This window comes from Leptonotus elevatus, chromosome 21, assembly GCF_054856555.1.
Source record: "Leptonotus elevatus isolate MCC_2025b chromosome 21, RoL_Lele_1.0, whole genome shotgun sequence".
Taxonomy (NCBI): domain Eukaryota; kingdom Metazoa; phylum Chordata; class Actinopteri; order Syngnathiformes; family Syngnathidae; genus Leptonotus; species Leptonotus elevatus.
The window spans coordinates 2,384,708-2,409,781 of record NC_141259.1 but is presented as its reverse complement, the minus strand read 5'-3'; the positions used below and the strand labels follow the sequence as shown (position 1 = coordinate 2,409,781).

Sequence of the window (25,074 nt, the reverse complement as noted above, 5' to 3'; positions counted from 1 at the left end):
GCACATCAGCCACGTCCATTATGCTGTGTATGGGTGGCTTTCGCTAATGGACAAAGGACATGTGCATGTACATTTATCTGTTGCTGTCAGTGTGTGTGTGTAAGTTTCTGTCCTTTTTCTTCGCCCACTTACTTACTTCTCTGCCCCACTTTTTCCCCAACTGCAACTATTTTGAATTTGCTACATCGGAATGTCTCCTGGATGCACTCAAGTAAAAAGCACTTACTAGATCATGCATCCAAAGTACCTAAATATGTTGAATAGCTCCAAAATGTACTGTGCAAAAACATCACTGACCAAATGAGTTCTTTGTCCACTGGATGGTTTTTATTCCTGGTTCATGGAGGATTACAGCAGGGTCATGCCATTATGATTCTGGTGGCTGGATGGTTCAATTGAGGCCATCATGACAAACATCTGTCCATTAATTTCCTATTGCACTTGCCACAGGTCAGTTGGAGCCCACCCCAGCTGACTTTTGGCAAAAGACGGGTTGCACCAAGGACTGGTCCCTGTTTTAGTCAAAATGGCTGTCTATTTTATCTTAATAAAAAACCTCATCATTACGATTAAAAAACTAAACATAAGATGGATGGATGAATAAATAATTGCTTTATAAAAAAAGAGAGTATTTCTGGATTTCATTGAACATAAATGGCCTACTTGTTTTTAAACATTAAAAAATAGTCTTTCTACACTTCACTTACCTGGCACGCCAGTTTTGGGGCTGTTGGAGGAAACAGATGTACCACGAAAAAAACTCATGTAACCACGGGGAGAACAACCTCCTGCCCGGCTGAGTCACCTTGAAAAGTCCCAAAAATAAAAGGATTACAATGAAATAATATTTTTTTAAAAACTTAAAGCTGCACTTTGTAACAATTTGCCTAAAAATATCTTTACAATTACCTTTTTTTTTTTTTTTACCATATATGACTGAAACATTTTTTAATTAGTAAATTAACACAAAAGGTGTTCACAATGGGTACTCCTACAAGCTTCTGGCCAACCTACACCACCCACAGCCAATAGCAGTTTTTTTTTTTGTCACACTCTCACACAAACACGCACACATACAAACATGGCCTCCCAGGCGGGGAAGCAAACCCACGCCAACCTGCATCGTAGGCAAGTGACGGTACCACTCCGCCACTTGGAACCCAGCCAATAGCATTTAAACTGAGTTACCGTTTAAGACGAGGTCATTTCCTGTCCGTCTCCAGCCAATCTGAGTGGCTGCTATGTCTCCGTGGTGGCCATATTGGATGGGAATTAGACAGGCGTCTAAGTAGGTAAGGTATAGTTATAGGTTCATCCTTTTCCAATTTTCTTTGCGTAATCGTGTAAAATTGTAACTGCTCTACTGTTGTGGAAAGGATCATTAAAACATTAAACTTAATGATAGCTTTTGCCTAAATTTCATAGATATTTCTTGCCTACAATCTCAATCTGTTTGTGTTGAAACTTCCTGTTACATTGTAATTCATATTTATTTTCATTGATACTCCATTTCTGTGGCATGTGTTTATTTTCCTCCTCTAGCTAACTAGAGCATGACTAGAGCTTCTTATTCTTCAACTGCGCTTTTGTGCAAGGATGAAAAAGCATGAAAATCTTGAGCTAGCCAATCATTCACTTGCATACTATCAGTCACAACAGAAATAGAGTGAATACAAGAACATCGTTGGTACATTGTGTTTTGAAATGTAGATCGGAAAGACACCCCGACATTTACATGCGTACATAAACAGATTGCAGAACTTCTATCCAGTGTATATTTAGTCATAATCTCACTTGAAAGATGAGTAGGAGTATTGTCATATAGGAATGTAAAGTGAGTGTAATTGGTGGAAAAAATGGTCTAACAATGTCTCGCCGTCACTTAGAAGTCAAAGAAGTTGACTCATCCTCCCGTACTGGATAAGCAGTGCGTTATATCAGTGTTGGGATCAGTGTTATCTTATTCTCCCATGATATTTATGCACCCCACAACTGTTTTCACACCCACTTCTCCATTCAAACTGCATTATCCACCAGAGATTTTACATCTATTCAAAATAAAATAATTGTGTTTTTCTTCCCCGGCTATTCTTCCATAGAAAGGCTCTAAAAGCAGAATGATGCCGTCACTTAACAGCATCAATGTGTCTATATGGCCCGTGTGAATGTGCTGACTGGATGTAAACTCATACTCATGAAACGCAACATGTCTTCAGGGTCTAGCCCGGTATCGATTCACTGCAGATTGCAGGAGTTCATTTATTTTGCTCAACTCTTCCATTGTGTGCATGTGAATTTACAGCACGCTGCAGTGAAGGCACCGTTGAAGATGAGCGAGTGGGCAAATATGAAGAGAAGGCTGATGGATGTCTTCAATGGGAGTGTAAAAGTAAGCCCTATGTTGATATAACAAATCTTGCTGTACTGTTACTTACTGAGTTTTCTGTTTGTCAACTAGGGATGCATTTAGAAAATGTAGATGCATTTAGAAAATGTAGATGCATTTAGAAAATCTTAATCAAAATTTGATAATTTTAGGCCATTCTATACCACTGCAAATTACAACCATAATACTAAACATGTTTAAATAAATTGGTCTCCAACAGTTTCAAAGTAAAAAAGAGAGCGCTGCTGAGTACTGCACTACAGGTGAGCTAGTCTTTCTCCTGCAGCGCCTTCCTTTTTTTCTGTGATGAGAGCCCCTCGAGCGCTTCCACTTTTTCACCTGCATTCTGGTGGCCGTGCTAAATAATTTCGCTAATGTTAGCACTATTGCTATCAACAGTTTTAAACAAGTAAACACTTACCACTATCTCCGGGTGGCAACAGACCTGTACAGGACGCCGTGTGTGATTTTGCAGTCCGTTCCCAAAGCCGATTGGCTGTTGCGGAGAATTGAATTTTTTATTTTTTTTATACGTTGGTGAATGTTTGAATGTGTCGATTTTAAGTGCACCTCACCATGTCTCGCTCCAAATAGTCTACAAATGCGTTATCCGCACCGCACCGCACCGCATCGGTGCCCGCCGATGCGAGCTACTGTACATTGACTATAAAGTGCAATTGCACTGCCAGAAAATGCTCAGTAGCTCACCCCGCGTTTGGTGTTTAAAAAAAATATGTGTGAAAATAATTAGACAAAAATTCAATATAGCACTTTATTGTTTATTTCTACTGTCCTTTTTGCTGTGTGATGCAAATACAAGGAGAAACTGAACGAGGCATCTTTACAAAAAGCTTCACTTTGCCTCATTCAATATGGCTGCGGCGCCAACGTACTCACGACGGGGTTGCCATCTACTGTGTGTGTACTGTAAATGCTGTCTATGATGATACTGTCAGCGAGCGCCATTCAATGGATGAATGCTCGGCAATGCTAGGTGAATTTATCCAAATATATGAGGCAAATTAATGCTGTCTGTAGGGTATTCATAATACCCCACCTCCACCCCCCTTCCCCTCCCAATGCATTTCATGTGCATTTCACGGGTCTGGTTAGGTCTGCCAGCTGTTTTTATCTAATCTTTGGGTGCTGTATCCAAAACAGGTCTCAGTTTTTCTCTATCGTGTCAAGTTTTTGAGCTATCAGCTTTTCTTACTACAATCTTTCTACAGCTAATCAATGGAATTTTGCCTATCTGATAAGTCGTAGAGAAAATACTTGATGTGCTTGAAAAAAAGTAACTGCAATTTTGGAATTATAATGCCAATTTTAATTTTAATCAACATGAAAATCTAATTTAACTGATTTTTTTTCAAATTATTTTCCAGTGTTATATTAGATATACTTTCCCAATATTTAAACTTGTGGCTAGTGACTGTCCAGCCGAATGCCAATTAGTGTTCTGTTTATTGTGTCACTAAACTAAAATAGGTGGGGGAAATATCATCTATTTATGTGTAGAATCTATAAGGTGATAAATTCATTTTGGTTATCGATAATGCAGATGCCTTCATTTTTTTCAAGGAGGCCCATCCCAAAAGCCACTGTGAGGATGTTGTACACACACAATCCAGATTAAACACAATCGCACACTGGTGAGTCCATTTCATTTTCATATTTCGCTGCATTTGTACATCTGATGTCACATCATCATTACTGGTGTGAAAAGCATTTGTATTCCCACTGACATTTGAGAAAGCATGTAATCTTATAAGTCTTGCATGTGCATTGCATTGTGGGTATGGGATGGCTCCGGGCCACATAATTGTGTCCATGTCGTTGGGCTTGCAGGCGCATCAATTCTCAGTGCGTCCACTTGAAGTCAGAGATCACACGTCACATCTCGTAGTGAGCGCCCTGCAGGCAATCAGCTTAGCATGTTTTTGTTTTTTAGTAATTATGGGCTAGCATGGCGGCTGACATAATAGAATCAAGAAACTACTATGCGCATCAGGATCTTCTCTTGTGTTTAGCTGTTTTATGGGTGGGTGGTAGTTGGACACCAGCTCTGTCAGATGAATGTAGTTTGGAGTTTAGCGCGGTGACCTCCTCTCGACAGCTTTGAACCCTGTAAATTCCTTCCGATATCAATGGTGGGTGGCTATTAGACACGGGAGACTTTCTACGCATCACCTAGGGCTACATCTGCCTGGAATTGAATGAGAAATGATTTCACTATTTCTCTCGCCATGCCCATGAAAGGGAGAAAAAAAAGAGGGTAGACTTGGAGCTAACTTGTGTTTTTTAAATATATATATATATTTTTTTTTTTACAAATGTGTAATTCATTTGTCTCCACTGTTTCTGATTTAATGGAGGTTGAGTAATTGCATTAGGAGGCACATTGTGCCTTGTTGTGAACTGATGAAAGCACATGTAATACTTTTGATAGGCAAACAGAGACGGCGGGGAAGGATAGAAAGAAAGAACCTTTGATGCTGAGCATTTATTTGCCGAATTATCCTTCTTTTTACTCACATCTTATCCCCAGTCACAGGCAGGCCAGGGTTCCTGTGATATTGCTTTATTTTGAGGAATTAAGAGATGTAGCGAGGAGACCGAGTGAAGCAGCCGCTTATTACATTACCTCTGATAAGATTGAAAGGCTGAGAAAGGGAGCAAGAGGAGGAAAGAATAAGTGTTTTGTTGTGTTCTTATTAGATTGCGCTGCTGTTGGCTGCTCAGTACAACAACAAAGTCCAAAATGCAGGTTTCTAACAGGGTTATCATGTTGTTTTTGTGCGTGTGCTGTGCATCTAGCAGCAGCAGTACCCCTGAAAGCCTGTCCCACCGAGAGGGAGAAGGCCAGGAAGTGATGTCCAAATATGGACAGATGACGCAAGTCCCAGAATCCTCCTCTTTTGTGACCCGATGTCAGGTAAGGTTTATTTCTATATGGATGTGAATTGAGAAAATTAATTATTTTTTTCTTTGAAAGGAAATATTGTAGCTCTCTCCACCTCTTTGGCACATTATTTCTGCAGGAGTAACTCTATGGAGGGATGTCAAAAAGTTACAATTATGTACCACAATAAACTGAATCAAATTGCACTGCTTGGTGGAAACAGATAGATGTTGATCCTGAACTGTTTCATAATTGCCAAAACAGCAGGGATTATTTATTTTAAAACACTCATCTGATGTAATTGCATGAAATCATGTGAAGAAAGACAAGCATGGGCGGAGCTAAGTGGTCACACACTAGCCATCCCCACACCTAGGGGAAAAAAATGGATATCTGTGATTTTTGTACCATTTTCACATGGATGCTATATTCTTAGACCGCTTGTTACTCTGGCACAAGTTATTTATATTAACCAACAGGACAGTCTCGGTTTTGAGTCTTGTGTCCCAAGTCATGGTGGATTTTGCCAGCCCCATTGATTTGTCTTGCCTTTACACAGGTCCTGTCCCGGCATCACACTGTTGTCATAGCTATTCATATGATAAACCAATTAACTCATTCACTGCCGTTGACGGCTATAGATGTTAAAAATTCATTTGAACTATTTCTATTAGTTTCACCTTTTTTCCCACTTTTGTTAACAAGAGTATGAAAACCTAGAAAAAAAATGTATTGTACATTTAGAACAGATTTTTGATTAACTACTGTAGTCATGTGATTATAGTAGTATGAAGAGTAAGACGATTTGTGTGTTTTAAATATGATTTTAACCCTATAAACCCATATTAAATACAAGACATTTTGAGCCCTCTATTTCATGAGTATATATATTTTTTTTTTCCATTGAAACCCTGACGTATATGATCTGACACATGCATTCCACGGATAATCCATTAGAGAGCAGTATCACTCAGCTGATGGCTTTTCCAGCGATCTTGCAAGATCGTCCCAATTGAGAAAGGAGAGGCCTATATACTATTTAATAAAAATGTTCTTTCTGATTTTTGGAAAAACTGATATGTTTGATGTCTGTTTAATATTATATTTTTGAGAGTTATAAATGTACAAATGTAAAGCATTGTGACCGGATGCATCAAATATGACACAAATCAAAAGTCATACGTGGAAGTGGATAAAAAAAAAATATATATTATTTTTGTTCAAAAGGACCAATAAATACTCTATTTACAAATAATCAGATTTTTCTCTCATATTGTCATGGTTCAGGCTTTATAGGGTTATTAATGAATGGGCCATTAATCACAATATAAAAAATTGTGTCTCTCGCGGTATGCGCAATGGCCTCTCCCACTCTGGTTGGTTGTTAGGTAGCCAATCATTACATTAAAAGTAGACTACAAAATAGAAATTATCGAGTGAATTATGTTCACCAAAACATTAATTTTTACTTCCACGTGCTTGATTATTTGAAGGACATTGATCTGATTAAGTGTAAATTTTGTTTCATGAAACCCTGACTGTGGATGGCATGATAAAGAACCAGATGCACAAGCATCCAGGGCCATCCCTCACTGAGGTCTTGTGCACCCTGGCCACCCCACTGAAAAATGTATGGCTACGCCCCAGAAGACAGGGCATGGAAAACTGCAGGTGTATTCCCCTTTCATTACTTTGCCCACCATCCAGCAGTATGCTTAGCTTTGCTGCCACTTCCTATGACATGTTTGTGGTTTTAGATCTGTAAGGAAGAAAAGGGAGTCTTTGGAGATGAAAAGGGAGGAAAGTAGGAGTGAAGAGGGAGGAAGACAAGAATGCGGAGCTTCGACGGGATCATCACCAGCTGTGGGAGGAGTGTGCTGTTGTGTTGCATGTGGGGATGAGGCTGCCATGCCACCATGCTGGCTTAAAGATGTAATGAATCTTCAGTCAGGGGCTTTCCTTCCAGGGTGACAACTGGCTTTGAGGAAGGTTGTAAATGCAGGGGAGATTGTGGTATAATTCCTCAGACTGGCGTTTGTGCCCCCCAGTCACCATTCGATTATCTCCCAAATTGCTGTGTTTCACTGAGATAAAGATTTTTTATGGCTTGCTGACTTGAAACAACCGGCACAGGCAGAATAGGGTGCAGAAGAGGGAGAGGGGAAGAGAGAAAGAGCGAGAGAAAGCAATGGCCAAACCTGCTATGCATAGTAATTTCCTTTGGTAAATGACAAAATCTTTGTTTAGATGACATTTCCCTAAAATTACTGCAGCGAGATGAATCTGAAATATGAAATGCCACATTTGGCATGCAAAACTATGAAAATGTATTTCTGTGCAAAATTCATGGAGGCATTTAATTTAGAACGTGTTTAATAACTATGGCAGCCTGCATCAGTAATCCTGCCCGGAGGTCCCGAAAAGATTGTCATATTTATTCTCTCCTTTCTTCACCCCCCTCCTTCATTCCAAAGCCAAATTTTTTTAAGGGTAAATGTTCATTGTTAATTAAGATTTACTAATTAAAATGAAAATAATTAACGAGAAAGCTTAATCTCTGAATATTAGCCCATACTTCGAAAGAAAGGAAGTTTTTGTATGTGGCATTTCCTGTCTCCATTAAGAGTGCATTTTTTTGTGATCAGTCAATGTGTGTGCAAAGCCTGGAGAAGATATGTCAGCGACAGGACGCGGCGGCTTGCCAGCCAAAGCATGGAGGATCTCTCTGTGGAGCCTTTGATCTCATCTGTAGGAGTGCTGTAATGTTACGGCACTTTAGGCACCACTCAGGCTCACGGCAAACAAACCACATCAGATATAGAAAAATTGGCCCACTTCACCTTTCGCCTTCACCTTGACATCTTCCCCATGCACAAACATGTGGGCCGGATAATAACAATAGCTCCTAAAGACATGCATGTGCAAATTGAAGTGCAATGACATTATATTGTCATTCCATTGCTTCTTTATTATTTTTTTTCTCCCCCTTCTTTCCTCCTCTTTTGCAGTGAGACGTTCTTCATTGTGAGGGCTTGAAGGCCTCCGTCACCTCCTCCCATATGTGAAATGTGTGGGCTAAAACGCTTTGCCAACAATTATACTAATTTCACTTCTGCCCAAATAGTTTTTTTGTTTTTGTTGTTTTAGCATGCAAACAGAGAAGAAATTCGGGTGCATTACTTCAGGGCTCAGCACACCACTTGCACATATTGACAAAGCAATGGGTGCCATGGGTGGAGCATTTTTGAATTGGAAAATTTTGAACCTGCACATTAATCAACCACAGGATACTACAGTATCAATTTCTTAGTGTTGTTATGAATTAGGGATGGGCGAGTACCAACAACAGATACCCAGCCTTATGTCAATGTATCTGTAGTTGTGATGGCAGCCCATACCTGTATAAATTGCCGTTTTGCGATCAGGAATTAGAAATTATAATAGACAACAGTACTTTGTGTTTTTCGTTATAGATGCACCCAAGTACGACTCCTCAGCCTGTGGAGGTGTGTGTCCGTTGTCTCAGGGCCACCAGGGACAAGCTTCCCAGAGGCCTCTACAGTGTGAGTGTGGCCCTTTACAGCCATCTTGGAGGTCCATCTCTTTCCTGGAGAAATGACAAAGGGCAACAAGAGTGGATGGCGTCCACTGAGCCGATTGAACATCAGGGCTGCTACTACAATGTAAATCTGCACATTAACCAGAATCTCTTCATGGTGAGAATAAATCATTAATAATCCTCTTTAAAAAAAAGAAGAAAAAAAAGATTATTTGAATCTGATGAATGTCAGATCAAAATAAAAGATTCATAACTGCCATGCTTTTTTAAAAAAAAATTATGTGTAAATACTGGGGCGTTAACATAACTATTTGGTTTGCAGTAAGCATTGCGATTCACAGATAAGGCCTGCATGGCTCAATGAGAACTGAGAGATCTTCCCTGGCAGGTAACAGTGACATGTTGCCTCAATTTCCTCTGTTGACGCTAATATGTTTTTATTCAAGCAGGGAACGACAGAATCGGGCAGTTCATTCTATGAAGGCTTTATTTACATTATGCTTGGCAAGGCTGCCTTGAAAGCGTCTTCCTCAGATGTCTGCATGATGAAAAAGAGGCATAAATGCAAAACATGTGCTGCTTCTGGAAACGCTGACGCTGCATGGGAAACATGCTCCATTCAATTGATGGGAAATTCAGTGAAACATCAGAAGATGTCTTCCTGACAACAAACAACCTTTTTGTGCTAATGTAGCCTAGCCACATTGCACTGCGCACTATATCTAAAGTCATCGTCCCATTTCTCTCAGTTTCATCATTTGGAGTGAAGAAAGAGTGGTTTTCTCAATGTGAAACACTCATGAGAAGTTCTATCACTGCAAAAGATGGCATATATGAAATTATGCCACGCACAGCCTCCAGGTTTTTCTCTGGGGATTTTGTCATGAATAAAAGAACAACTTTTCAACATGACATTTAACCCGCGCATGTAAATCAAAACCGATATCAATTATTCATTTAAATAAGGAAGTCATGTTTTATTGGAATGAAAATTAAGTCAAAATGCATTAAACAATGCAAATGTGCATTGGGAACATAATAGTGCTGGATTTGAATATGTGTTGATGGGAATTACGGAAAAGTTCTAGCTAGTTAACATTTGTCAGGCACATACACAGACATATTTTGGCGGGAGGAACTTATCCCCAAAAAAGGAAAAATATTCACAGTGTAAGAAAAAACAGTTGTAGATTATGTTTTTCTTCTGCTAACTCAATCAACACAGTCAATAAAGCAACGTAACAAAGGGGGTAATGGAACGGTAATGGAACTGCTACAGTATAGATAAAGTCTACACCCCCCTTGTTCGAATGGCATATAAAAATGAGACAAAGATAACCATCAATACAATTTTTCTACTACTAGTTAAACTATAAGCATAACAACTTAATTGAGTCAAAGTGAAAACAAACAATTGAGGTAACATGATTGCACAAGTGCACTTACCCTCTTATAAATGGGGAAGATACTGGGATTAAAATTAAGTGATAACATTCAAAATCATGCTCATTCAAACCCAAAAATGTGTAAATAAGTTTTTAATGCTTTGTCCTTCACTCCCAAAAACGTATTTATACATTGTTTATGTTTTTTAATGCAAGAGCATACATAAGGCTTTGATGCAGCTTCTGACATGAAGAGGTGGCTTAAAGCAATGGTAGTTATTACAAAAAACGGCCAGCAGGTGGCAGCAGAGTATAAGAGATCAGGGAAGGCCATGTTGCAACAAGCTCTTTTTGACAGTGTTTTCACAAGAAATGTGAATAACGTTGAAATTTAGCTATATTCTAATGCTAATTGCTGCAAAACACTAAAGGCCTAGATACACCAAACCGACAGTCAGACAGCATTGGGCCAACGCCATGCGGCATGCAACAACGAAAGGTGATGGTGTGCGACTGAGGGGCTCAAAATGTACGAATCGACCAGGCCAAATTTGACTTCACTCTGTACATTTTGGCTCATAGCAGTTACAAGTCTTTGTCCTGTACAATAATTATTGGGAGTGCACATCTGTCAATCAGTTTGGTGGTCATTAATGATAGCCAGACAGACATTGAAACAGAAGTTGAAGGGTTTCGCTTCATATCATGATATCCACTCTAAAGGCCTTAGCTTGCTGGAACATTCAGCAAATGTGGACACAGTCGGTATACTTGTGGGCGTATTCACTGAGCTAGAGCATCCAGATTAGATTGTCTCCTACTTCCATCAAACAAAGAACGGGGTAAAAACTGGCATGAAGTGAATATAGACCTGGGATCTGATTCAGTAGTTAAAAAAAAGGTTTAAGTACAGCATGGTAAACGGCTCATGACTCTCAACCCCCATCCTTATCTCTCCACAGCTATTGAAAACCTGTTGTTGTTGTCCTCATTGATGGCAGTGAAACCACTGATCAGATTTGTGTGACTATCAGAGCTTTCTTGGATGTTCTCGTTCTCCTGCCTGGCCCACACTACAGCGTGCAATCTTTCCGAATGCTTGCAGAGCCTTCTAAGAGGAAATGAGGAATTAGTGGTAGTAGGAGGAAGCCAGGAGCTTATTTTTCTTTCCTCCCTCTCCCTCCATCTCTTTTTTCATGCACTATTCACTTTGCACGTCTGGGTAGGCATTCAGACGGAAACAGAGTCACTTCAGCTGGTGAGTGGTAGCCAAAGAGTCAGGCCTGCTGTCTTTGTTCGTTTTTTTTTTCCTTTTCTTTTTAAATTATACAAAAGTTTTAAGGATAAGAGGATTTGAGTTTTGGGATCCCTAATATTCATTTACCTCCCCACTCCTACAATCTACTATTATGGTCACTAAGGAAGTATTGAACACACATTCTATAATGTCTTCATAATAGTGTGTTGTACCGTCCCAGTGGCTAAAGCTAGGTTTAAGTCGACCACAGAAAATAACAGTCTTACAAGCAACTTAGCTGTTTTACAGTTTGTTTGCAGATGTAATGACTTTTACAAACTCCTCGAGATTCTCGTTCATGTAAAACGACAGAGTCCCGAATAACCTCAAATCGCTTACTGCTTGTACTTTTCCTGAAAAATGCTTCATTCGACGTTTGAAAAATCCAATTTGATCAAAATTTTAAGTAAATGGAGAGCACTTTAACAGCGATTTATCTTTACTAAGCCATATTCACTTATCTCATTCAAACATACTGATTGAGTTATTGAAGCCTGCACTGGCTGTTGACACAGCATCCCAACCCTATACAAATAACAAATCACTTAATTTAAGCACCAGGTCCCGTGTCGTCTTCCCAGGAGAAACAAGGACGTTGTTTTGTCACATTTTAAATTCATCTCTGTCATGTGTAGCTCAACCAGATAACACATTCCTTCCCTCATTTATTTCCGCATATATGTGGCTCTTATTTGAGCATGTGGTCACATGACTGAGTGAACTCAGCGCACACTGTGTCATATATGATACAAGGCAAGAGCATACACTTCTACAACGGGTTGGTTTGGTACCCACGTTAAAATATGCATTGACGCATTATGACTCCAATGGGAAAATTATGAATCATCATTCGAGCATAGCCCTATTATGCATATCATCAGTGATGTCGGTCTACTCAAAAATAAGCACATTCTAGATTAACTTCTAATCTAACACATTTGTATTACTTTTTCAGTGCAAGTAATCAGACTAAAGTTACTCTTTAAACACCCGTAATAGTTACTTTATAGAATGCATTATGCTTACGACATACTGTATAAGCAGCATCAGCAATCCAGAGAGAGTTGCATTTTTCACCATTGCAAGTACAAAATTAGCTTAAAGATGCAGTAGTAACTTAAATTATAAGCACAAATATAGCATTTTATTGAAAACCATTGGTTAATGAATAATACAATACAGGAGGAGACCTGATTACTAACACTGCATGACTAACAGTATAATAATCAGTTCTTAAATGTCACTGTTAAAAACAAACTTCCGATTAAGTGGCCAAACCGGGTGTAATTTTTGTGTAAATCAGGGTGGTCGGTATCTGCTAAATGTAACTATAAGAATTACTTATAATCTAATTGTGTTACTTTTAAAGCCAGTAATCAGTAAAGTAACTAAGTTACTTTTTAAAGCAAGTAGACAGTAAAGTAACTAAGATACTTTTTCAAGGTAATTGTGGCAACTCTGCCTATCTTATAAAATAAGTGGCTTTTTGATGTTCTTGCTGTTTCAGAGGAAATTCTGTCGAACACAATGCTGGTTGATTGAGATCCATTTATTTTTTCCACCCTATTGGAAATAATCCATCCATTTTCTATACTTCTTAACCTATTCAGGGTCACAGATAGCTGGAGCTATCTCAGCTGCCATGCAGTCAGACATGACAGGGCAGATAGCAAGAGGCAAACATTCACACTGATATCCATTGAAAATTGAAATAATGTGACCCACAGTTAAATAATCACCATCATACAACTTTTAACGATAAGGTCTTGTTCAACATTCTTAAAAGTCACACTAATGTAAAACCAGCAACCCATGTTAATATTAATACGTAAAACAAAAAAAACAAAAAAAAAGTTGACAACATGTATAACACTGGACTCTTAAATAAAAGTCGGATTGCTCCCGGTGTATATTCTCCTTCTCAACGCATCTTGTTGAGGCTGGTTAATGTCACACAAATGGGTATTTATGTAGGTAATGTTTCTTACAATATATGAATGATATAAAATAACCAGTATGATATTAAGTCATAAATTTGTGTCCTGAATCAGACAGTAATACCTGCCGTTTTACCAAGTGTACATTTAAAGCAAAGAAGGTGGTAGAGGAAATGTGATTTATGTGTTAAAACCCATCCTTGATGCTTTCCATTTCAACTAATAAAAATATTAAATATTTTCACCTGGTGATTGATGAAGTGGCACACACCTCACTGTCAGTTCATTTTTTACATCAGCCTCATTCTCTGGGTGAATAACAATGCATGTGTTTGGCATGGAGTGTGATAACCACTAACACTATTAGCCTCATTCAAGATGGCCTTAATATCATCAGTCTGATTGATGGTTGCCCTCCGTACACTGCAAATTCAGTAACTGTCGGCACGTAGACTACATCGGCAATTGTCACGTTTCCTCTACTTTGTGTTTGTCACTGACAGTCTTTATCAGACTAACATCTACATTTTGGAAAAATAGTTGGACGGGTAGGAGTGACAGTTAAGGAGTCTTGCAAAAAACAACATGGAAATAAGTTAAAGGAGGATTCAAGTCTAGGATGTAGATTAAGTGGACCCCTGAAGGCTGTTTTTCCTGTTGTTACCTTCTGTCTGTCATTGGCTTTGTGGGTGAGAGCAAGTCTGTGCGTGTTTACTTCATTAGTACTGCATTAGCAAACGCACTGTGTGCATATGTGTGCTTACGTTGTTGGATGCACCTGCAGGCTTGTGTATTCATCTGCATAAAATTAGGAGTTTGTTTGCCCTCCTTTCTATCTGCAGATCTTACCTCCAGCCTGTGACATTCTCCCTTGCATGGTCCTAATATTCAGACTGACTGCATCACCAGGACAAAGTAGCTACATGAAGTCTGTTCTGGCTTGGGGGGCGTATCCCGTTTGCGGGCCGAGCCTTGGCCTGGTCGCAGGCAGGTAGGTATGTTAGTGCAAGTCAGATTAAACTTGAGTGAGACATTTGGATTTGTGTACATATATTCAACCTCCTGTCAACCATCCATCCATTTTGTAGCCTGTCTGTCCTCATTAGGATCGTGGGTACGCTGGAGTCGATCCAATCTGACTAGCTAGAGGCAGGTTACATCCTTGACATCTCCCAGTCATTTGCAGTACTTATACAGTATAGTACAAACAAAAAATAATCTTCACATTTTAGGAGAATTTAGAGTCTTTAAATACCCAACATGCCTGTTTTTGCAATGTGGGATGTACCTCAGAACTGTGAGACAGACATGCAAATCACTCAGTCACCAAGTCGCTCACCCATTTTTACTGAAAAAAAGGTTAATTTTCAGTAAAACTGTCCTAACTTTTTACTGAACCAGGTACAAAACACCACTGCTTCGAGGAGAACCAAGCGCACAACTGGGCCAGTTTAAAAAAATCGAAGCGCTCATCTCCTCTGATCTAGATCACTGGCTGTGCAACATGTACTTTCAGGTGGGCATTTGTGTGTCAATTATGCTAATTTGCAGTTTACATGCCTGAGCGAGTTACTCCATCATACAGGGAAATTTGATTGCCACGGTCTCCTCCAAAAGGTTAGTCCTCTACTGTATCACCATTTTTTGCCATTTTTGTTTTACAAAATACAAACCAATTTTCCGTTCAAAGGAAGTACCGCAAACGTGTTTATATGGCCAAATATTCGAGTTAGAAAATGGGTTTTATTCAAGAAACCCGAATAAGAGCATATCGGGTTTTTGCACGTGTTTACATTGCCTTTCAAAACCTAAAAATGGCCACTGTTCAGGTTTTGAAAGGGTTATTGACTAAATGTAAATGTAGTCAAAGTCATTGAGTCTTAAAATTTTTACTAAAATTTAATTTCTACAAAAGATTACGTCTAGTCACTGTATTTCATATAGTACTCTACGAAAACGTGTGGTCTTTGTTGAATTAAACTGTCACCATTTCACACTGTGGCAAATACTAATTGAGAGTTTAATCACTGCACCTGTATTATAATTAAACACACATGCTGGTCTCCCGCAAATAATGGTGATGTAGCTGCATATGACAATGCAATAGAACATAATAATATTCAAACTTGGTGTGCAGATGTAGTCCAAACATATCTACTTGATCATTGTTGTTTCAGATAAGGAGACTCCCGCTAGGGGCATCTGGGGCAACAGTGTGCCCCGTCACTCTACAGATGCCGCCTTTAAAAACCCATGTTATGCTCCAGCCTGCAGTCCAGCACAGCCAACTGCCGGCACAGGCTCCTTCCAGGTCCAGACATGATCCACAGCCAAACCATCTCCAGCTGAACCTGCACCATGCTGGCCCCAGCAGTGGAGCAGGAGAGCCTGCAGTGGTGCGTTCACCCCAGGACTCTCCCCTCCACCTGTCAGCTGATTCTGCTTGCTCTTCATCATTTTTGCCAGGTAGGGGTTTAATGTTCACTTTCCCCTGACTATGACACAGTGGGAAGAAAATGTCACCCTAATGTCACTAGACGTGCCATCGGAAGAATGGCAGTTTTCACTCAGTATTGTATCCACTGGTGTACAAGTGCTGGAGGGCAAGGATAGGTAGAGACTGTGGGCAAAGCTTGGCAGATAAACAATGGACACAATACCAGGAAAACAGCAGGTACACATAAGCCTAAAAAATCTAACCAAATATTTGATTTTCATAATTAATTACCGGGAAACTACAATTTTACTGAAAATCAAATATACAATAAATTATCATCAGGAACAATTTATAACAAATTTAATGGCTAGTCAATCTTGTGATCTTGTGTATTTGCTTTAGCTAATGTTAAATGCTATTGTGGTTGACAGTTCAACAGCGCTAAACAAGTCACCATTATCCAGCCTGTCCCAGCATCTTAGGCCGAGATGGTACCTATGTAAAGGCGGGACAAAAGGATCAAAACAGTGGTCACCCTATCTTTGTGAGGATACAGTACAAAAAGCATTTGGTTTAGTAGCAGTTTTATCAGAACAGTCCACGTGAAAAGAAGAGCAGCACTGAAGGCAGTGTCACATTTACAAACTGGCTCAATGTAGTTTCTCATGTCAACATTGATGTGTTTATACCTAATCCAATAATTCTTCAAGTTTTTTCCAAACACTTCCTAGCAACATTTTGCCAGATGGATTTGTGAAACAGTCCATGTGGTGTTTCAGGTTAGCAATGAGGATCCAATTATTAAAAGCAGACTATTCTTGGTACTCACCCATGTTTCCAGCCATCCAACACCCTCAAACACAAGTTGCTTTTGCAACAAATACTGGCTTGCCCCGTTGTTATTAGTACACCCTGCCGTCTTTTGTGAAATCATTGCTCATCTTTATTTAACAGTCCTAAAAAGTTTCTGGCATGTTCTGCTTTAAACATCACACAGGCTTTTTAATTACAAATGAGTTGTGACAGGTCTGCTGGGTAGCACCCTGGCACATTTTAAAAGTGATGCCGACTGACAGCTCTGCAGTGTTCTCCCAGCACTGAAACATGTGGAAGAAATTGGTCTTTTACATTTCACAGCTTGTCGCTTCCTCCGCCAACTGACCTGTGACCCCCCCACAGAGATCCTAACACCCACAAGGGAAATGTCCCCAAAGAAACTGAGTGGCTTTCTAGAGACTGTGCGAGAGAGCGTGAGGGAGGGAGGCACTCATGATGAGATTTATGCTCTGCCAACACAGGGCTAGAGGTACCAGGTATCCATAAACCACATGGCTTCATATGAGTGCTGACGCAGATGTGCATGTCAGCACATACAAACATTCTCGTCGGTAGGTGAGAAGGTTGCTTGGGAAGTGAACCTGAGCCATGAGTGAAATAACGGATCAAAAGGTGTCCAGTGCGGTTCTTCATTCCTGATGCTGGCTAAGCCAAAGTGACGTTTTCACCTCATTTACATGCAGATCTGTTCATGTTGCATTATATCTGGAGTAAATTCAAGTGTTTATATGGAGAGATTGCATCAACGTTGAAGGAAGCCTTTGGTGGGACAGCTTTAACCGATCTGGAAAATGCAAATCCAACTCAACAAGGAAAAGAGGAACAAATTATTCACCCCAGTTTTGCAACTTTTAGTCAAGTCTGAGTGTTTGAGACATTTTCTTTCTTTTTTATCCCTCTTAGCTTCTAAAATGTTCTGTGTGACGGGAGAGTTTTCTCATTACCCATTTGTTTCAGAATCGACAGAAGTATATGGAGACCTCTTGTCATACAATGTACCACAGACAAAGCTGAGTGTGACAGTACGACTGAAAGTTTGGGTTCCTGAGGCTGAAATTGAAATAATCCCTGTGGAACAAAAAAAGTACGAGGTGTCTCTTTCAGAACAAAACATGACATCCCAATCTAAGCGAATAACTGACATGTTTCAACCCCCTAAAATCTGGAGATAATTAAATGTTATTGTGTAATGATATCTTTTTTGGATTAAATGTCTCAGTTGACTCATCCAAGAATGATGGCGAGTATTTGGCTTTTTAACTTGATATTAGCTGGAGGCACTTTGGGTTAAATGACCTTTCCCATTAAATGAATGATCCAGTTACATCGGGTTTGTTTGAACCTAAATGACTAATTAGATTAGCGTCTTGTTTTGTGATCGTCATTAGTGGATCACTATGAGCATGCGGACGAATCTGCCGCGATTTTCAGCTTCTGCATTAACATCCCACCGGCACCCCAACCACCATTAAAACAACCACCCCATTTAGCAGTCAAGGTATCCCTTTTGAATGCTTTCTTCATACTGGAACCGCTGCAGTTTGAGGATGTGTTCTCCTTTGGACTGGTCCCAATCATCATAGTTTTAAACCCAGAATCACTTGACTTCCGTGCTGTCTAAATATTAAACTATTCCTTAGAACATAAACAAATCCATATCTCCGTTCATTATTCCCCATGTGAGTCTCAATCAAAATTATTTTATTTTATGAATTTGTCTTCCATCATCCTACGTAGACCAGGAGATCTCCCTAAATATGGTCGGACAAATTAACACAAATCTCTTTATTATTTTTCCCCCAAAACATTTCTACAGATCTGCATCAATGTCACTGTCACATATTTTTTCATTGTGGCTTGCAGTGATGTATTAAAGCTGTAGTAGGAGAGTGTTTGCAGTTTTCTTTCATTGGGCATTTTCCTAAACTTTGCACACGTAGAATTGGGCATAAGGGGCATTTGTGTCATTGTGGAATGGAATGCAGCTAACACCCGGGCAATCACAGCAGCTCCCCTCATTCGCATTAAAATCAGGGCAATGGAAGCATGCTTGAAATTGCAGAAGCACAAATTGACTCGCTACAATCCGGGGGATGAGATTGTCGTGCAAAGTGTGTTTATACATATAAACTGCAAGATCCACCCAAAACTCAAATGATGTAGTCGGCTGCACATGTGATAGGGGCAATTGGAGGGTACCTTGCGCCACCGATTGTACATCAATGTGTGGTGCATCAATTTGTGATCTCCTCCCCCCAGTTGTGACGCACGTCAGTGGGGTGCTATGGAAATATCTTTAAGATGATAATGATAATTACTTGTTCAATTAATTGATTTCTACAATGATTCAAGGGAATTTCCCACATGGTTGTATTATTTATGAATGAAATACAATGACATCCACCACACACATCCGTGGAGCACCGAATCTGTCTGCCTGCGCCTCGATCAATTCCACCCAAATTGTTTTACACCGCCTGCACCACCAGATAGACCTGCTTTTTGCGAGTCTAAAATCAAGTCTCCTTGGCAGAGGCGCAATGTGGTCCCAAACACGGCAGACTAAAGCCTCGTTTCCACCACCGGTATCTACTGTACTGTACTGTACTGCACTGTACTGTACTGTACTGTACTCTACTCTACTCTACTCTACTCTACTCTGCAAAAGCCCCATAACCACCAACAAATCTACCCGGCTCGACACTACTCTACTCGCTTTTTCTGGTACCTGCTCCTTTGCGGTTCTAAAAAAAAGAAGCCCAGTTCCAAAACGTGATGTAATTATTTTGGAGGCCAATGATTGGTTCGAGACATATCGTCATCAATGTGCAGCTGCGCAAACCACCACACCGGGAAAACAGCTGCCATTAACAACAATGGCTTCCAGACAGTATTAATGCTTGGACTTTTGAGGAAGTGCAAACCTTTTTAACATTATTGAATGCAGTCTTCTGGTTGCTGCAATATTCATTCGATGTTTTTAGGCTGAAATAAACAGGCACAAACCACTGTTTGCGCTCTCCATTGTTTTTGCCTGTGTGTGCAGCTGCGGTCGCTTCAGCATGACATCACTGGCAAGGTGAGGAGAGGCTCCTGAGTGGTGGCCGTGGCAGTGGAGACGCACTGCTTTTTGGTGTAGAGCAGAGCTGAGTAGGGTAGAGTAGGGTAAATACCGTCGGTGGAAACGAGGCTTAAACTTGCCCTGGCACCAAAATAATTATTCGCCCGTTTCATGCAGAGCGCATGTCTATAAAAATAGGACCCTTTGTGTTAAATTATATGAGTGCAAAAGCAGCCATGTCAGTCACAGCTTGTATGAGAAATGTAACGTACAAAGGTGAATGAGGCTGAGTCTCAAAATGAAACACGGTTATGGACTTTTTTTCTTATTAAAAGTCTTAGCTTTCGTTATAGGGTCATAGTCGTAGTCCCTATAGAACAGGGGTGGGCACACACACGTAGGATCAGGTACTCACCCTAGAGCCTGTGTCGGTTTGTTATTGTGATTCTATAGCAGTGGTGGGCAAACTCGGTCCTCGAGGGCCGGAGTCCTGCAGGTTTTGGATGTTTCCCTTCTCCAACACAGCTATATATGATCAGCTCATCAGCAAGCTTTGCATAAGCCTAGTAATGATCCTATTGATTAGAATCAGCTGCGCTGCAGCAGGGAAACCTCCAAAACCTGCAGGACTCCGGCCCTTGAGGACCGAGTTTGCCCACCACTGCTATAGAATCACAATAACAAACCGACACAGGCTCAAGGGTGAGTACCTGATCCTACGTTCCCTCTGTAACTTTGGACCAGTCATCAGGCAATTAGGGGCCCAGGTGAGCAGCAACCGACTATTTCAGTGGTCAATGCTGACATACTGATGGGGTCTCGACAGCGTAATGGACCTCAGGCCTTTTCTGTCTCCTTGACTTGTTTGGGAGCGAGGTTCGTAGCGAGGTACTCATTCGTATTTCCACTCTGGAAAGTGCTGAAAGTCTACGTAGAATAATATTAATGATCGTCGATCCGTATGTGGGTGTGTCAATGTGTGTGAGTGTGTAGATGTATGCACTTGTCTTCACACATGCTGGTAGCATAGGGGATTGTTGCTGGCCTTGAGTGCCTGGAGAGGCTGGAGTTGTGGCTGCTCTAGTGCTCCGAGTTCACGGACGTAGCCCTCAGCTGTCCACCGCTGCCTCCGCTTGAGTCTTGCGCGTTAGCCAGTGAGGCCTCACAAAATTGCTGTGTGCAGCTGAGCAAAATGCATCATAATTCACAGTGGGCCACACAGTTGCTGCTTGTTTTTGTTGAGCTGTTGTCCTTGAATGTGTACAAGCAGCAAAACATTCTCTCATTATGCATCCTGTATATATTTAGCTTAATGCCTACTTGCTACAGTTTAGATACTTTTTTTTTTATAGCGCCGGTAGTGTAATTACATGGAAAAATATGATGGGGCCACAACTAAAACTGCTGTTATTTTTCCGATGGTTTTCTTTGGCTTTCTGAAAATCAAATATACAATAAATTCTCACCAGGAACTATTTATAACAAATTTAATTGCTACTCAATCTGGTGACTGGTGCTTGCGTTATTAGCTAATGCTAAATGCAATCTTAGTTGAAAGTTCAACAGCACTAAACAACGCAGTGCACTCACCATTATCCAACCTTGTTTGCTCATTCCTGGCTGTGCATGTTTACATCGAGCCAGTGTAACATTGAAAATATGCAGACAGAAAAGCTCAGCTTGGGAATAACTGGTGATGTCTGGTCACCTAACCAGTGTTTGATGTTGTAAGTCAGGTAGCGTGCCTCTAAACAGAGACCCAGCAGGAACAGGATGTCAAGAAATAATTCTAAATTCAGCAGCATGAGATTTTACGTAAAACTAATCACAGGGGAGAAAAAACAGCACTATCTGGTAGGGCATTACACAGACACGACCTGTCTTATCTTGTCCTCACATTCAAATGGTATTTTCCAGTTTTTAGACATTTGATAAATATCTAAATCATTACTAGTTATGTAATGACACCAAAATGCATCATCCTGTCATACATAAGCGTTACATCTGTGTTGGGATGAGACCACATTTCAAACAGCTTAAAATTATATCATTCTACCTATCCGTCCTTGCTATTTAATCAAAAATGTTTTGTTTTGTTTTTTTGCCATATTTTCGTTTTTTTAGTACTGATATATTTAATTGTGCAGAGGACAAAAAAAGAGGGAGTTCATATGTAATATAAAGATGTGACCACTTTCATGGGGGTTGCTAAGTTTCACATAGTAAGATTCCGCATGTATAAAGCTAAGGTTTACTTAATTACAACCTTCAGGCAATGCAGGAACCCCGTTTTAAAATTCCGTGAATGTTAATATGCTAAATAATGCAGATCTCTGACTCTTCAAGCATGAGACACACATCTGGCGGCTTACCATTTAAATTTCAGAGAAAAGGGATGGGGAAAAACACTTCAAAAAGTCATTTTCCAAAGGAAAGACAAATTAAAAAAACATGTATTATTTAATGATTTTTTTTTATTACTTATATTTTTGTTATTGCATACATTAAAATTTGGTAGATAACTACACATTTAAAATTATCTTCAGGTTGATATTGTTTATTGTTCTTTACAGAAACATTTGAAATACTCAGAATATACTGCACCATCATACTTTTATCTTGAAAGTTCCATTTAATGTGAGGAACTTGTGAAAATAATGATAATCTGGATTGTTGAATTCATTGTTTTTGGAATTATTTAATATTTTTACTAATGGCAGCTGTAATAGTAAGGATGGGTGATTACCGATACAAGGTATCGATACCAGGCCTTATGTCAAGGTATCAGTGCTCGCTATCGGCCCCCCTCTTGTGGCCCTTTTACGATCAAGAGCTAGAAATCAGATGAATAGAAAATTGACATTGATTTCATGCAATTTTAAGGAAAGGTGCTATACTGATACATAAAGGTCTTTCTCTAAAACTATCTGTCCTTTTTAAGGTACATTTTATGCATCAAAAGTACTAGTGGTATCAGTACTTGGTATCGGTATCAGTGACTTCTCAAGGGAGTACTCGAACTGGTATCGGTCTGGAAAAAAAGTGATATCGAACGTGACTATTTATTACATCCAGACAATCTAAAAATGAGACAGCGTATTTGTTTTGATGGTGTCTTTTTTTCCCACTTTTTTGATGGAATTCAGGGAAGGATCCTTCTCCAGGAGACCTATTTGTCAATGATGGAGCAAAGAGCCAACCTCGCAGGGAGAAGGAAGAGGGTGCGATCCACTTCAAGGTAAGAGTGATTTTAAAAGGGAAGCGTTCCCACCCTTGGAATGAGCATCCTTCACTACTTTTCTCTGCTGTGCCCTTCCCACCTTTTGCTTCACCACCAGACCCAAACACTCACGCTTACACCCATCCCCAGCCCATTATCTGAAATTTGTCAACAATAATTTCACACTAACAGGTATTTTGAAGTCTTCAAAGCCAGTTTTAATCTGCATGACGAGTTAAATTCAATGAAATCAGCAAAGCCAGGCGGACCACCCTCTTCTCTGGTAGCCGCTAGAAAACTCTCAAAGCGCGTTTGCTTTGTGCTACAGAGGACTTAAGCAAAATGAATCAAAGCTTGCATGATAACCACCACACTTTCAAGAAATAGTAATAGTTGTGCAATGACTTTCTTTTGCTGCAGCTGTTTGATGACATTATTAAAGTTGTTGGGAACCTATGTACAGAAGCATGGAACTACCATTGGATAAACATTTGTGAGTGGAGAGTGACGTTCGAATATATTTAAATACATTCGTACATTCTCACAAATATGTTTGTTTGTTTATTAAACATATAAACAAGTAGCAAAAAAATACAAATAAAAGATTTAAAAGAAGAAAAATCTTATAGTCATTCAAACCTACTCGCAAGTACGTTCAAACATATTAACAAATACGTTCAAACGTACTCACAAATACGTTTGAACGTACTCGCAAGTACGTTCGAACGGACTTGTTGGCTAAGGAGTACAACCATAGCATCATCTCCCATAATTAATTAAATAATTTAATTTTTTTTAAACATTTGGCCCACATTATACCAACGTGTTTGAAAATTAATTTAAAAAATATTATTTGTAACTATTATGATTTAGGTTTGACATATTTCCCTGTAATGCCAGGGGATATTGACTTGCGCAGAGGCGAGTAATACCACGTGGCATTATGGGAAAATATGCTATGTTTGTAGCATTTAGCCTGCAAGTATGTTTGAACATATTGAAATACGTTTGAACGTAAACACAAAAATACGCTATAATGTAGTCATCAGTCAAAAATGTTTACTCCACATTGGTAGCACGCTTCCTGACCTATGAGCAGCACCTCAGACCTCAAGTCTTTATCCTCCCTTTGTTGAAGTACACATGGCCCCACAGACTTGCCATTAATCTATGCTATCCGCTTCAATAAATGAATTTGTTCCTATGAGGTTTTAGTTTCTTGCAGCCTCTATAGACACCCCCCCCTTCCCCCTCCTTTTTCTGGTCTTTAAAACCTTGCTAACTCTGTCAAATGTTGTGGTGCGGAACCCTGTTGTCTAATGATTAAGTGGAGTGATCTCCAACCTGCCCCAGCCTGGAAGCACTAGGGATCAAATTTCAACCATTCAACCTGCAGTGCAGGCCTAATTAAAATGAATTTTCTCCAGGCGACCACTTTGCCCACAGGGCAGGAATCCAGCTATATACTAGATCTACTTTTAAGGTATTGCATTAAATTTATTGCAGGGAGACGTCAGAGAACATTGTGCTTCATATACCCGCTGCATTTTTTCCTCTCTGCTTTCTTTCCCACTCCTTTCCACCTTTTTATTGTGATCATCACTCTGGAATCCAAGCTTTCTTTGGCAAAGATTGCCCTATGAAAACGAATGGAGCTTTTATTGGGCCCTGCTCATTTAGTACTTCCTGGGCCTTGGTTTGTCTCAGGAGAGATGGAGAAGGAGGGAGATGGAGGAGAGGAGCAGGTTGAAAAGAAGGGAACAGAGTGAGGTTGCAACGGTGGAGCTCATTAGCATACATCAGTATGAGTATTTCACAACTTCAAGCAGAAAGGCACTAAGCCCACCCAAGGGCAACGCAGGGCTGACAGGGCTGGGAAAGCAAGCCGTTAACATGTTGGCAGCTTTACAAATAATATCTGCTCCCAAGTACCTTGGTGAAATATTTAAAGCCCCACTTCCTAACTCCATTTGACTGTGTTTATGATGATGACAGTAAACGACTTGTAGGTGTGGGGGGTGTCGGTTCTTAGATATCATATATTTAACACCAC

General features: G+C 40.0%; 1 protein-coding gene across 1 annotated transcript in view; it reads left to right on the top strand.

The window, feature by feature from the left end:
- The window catches only part of ofcc1 (orofacial cleft 1 candidate 1), an 84,387-nt gene that overhangs the window by 123 nt on the left and 59,190 nt on the right, over nucleotides 1-25,074 (top strand). The window contains exons 2-6 of the mRNA XM_086066270.1: nucleotides 8,762-9,004; nucleotides 14,309-14,457; nucleotides 14,868-14,982; nucleotides 15,644-15,932; nucleotides 22,948-23,039. Coding sequence (XP_085922396.1) covers nucleotides 8,762-9,004; nucleotides 14,309-14,457; nucleotides 14,868-14,982; nucleotides 15,644-15,932; nucleotides 22,948-23,039 — 888 coding nt within the window. The remainder of the gene's footprint in view (nucleotides 1-8,761; nucleotides 9,005-14,308; nucleotides 14,458-14,867; nucleotides 14,983-15,643; nucleotides 15,933-22,947; nucleotides 23,040-25,074) is intronic.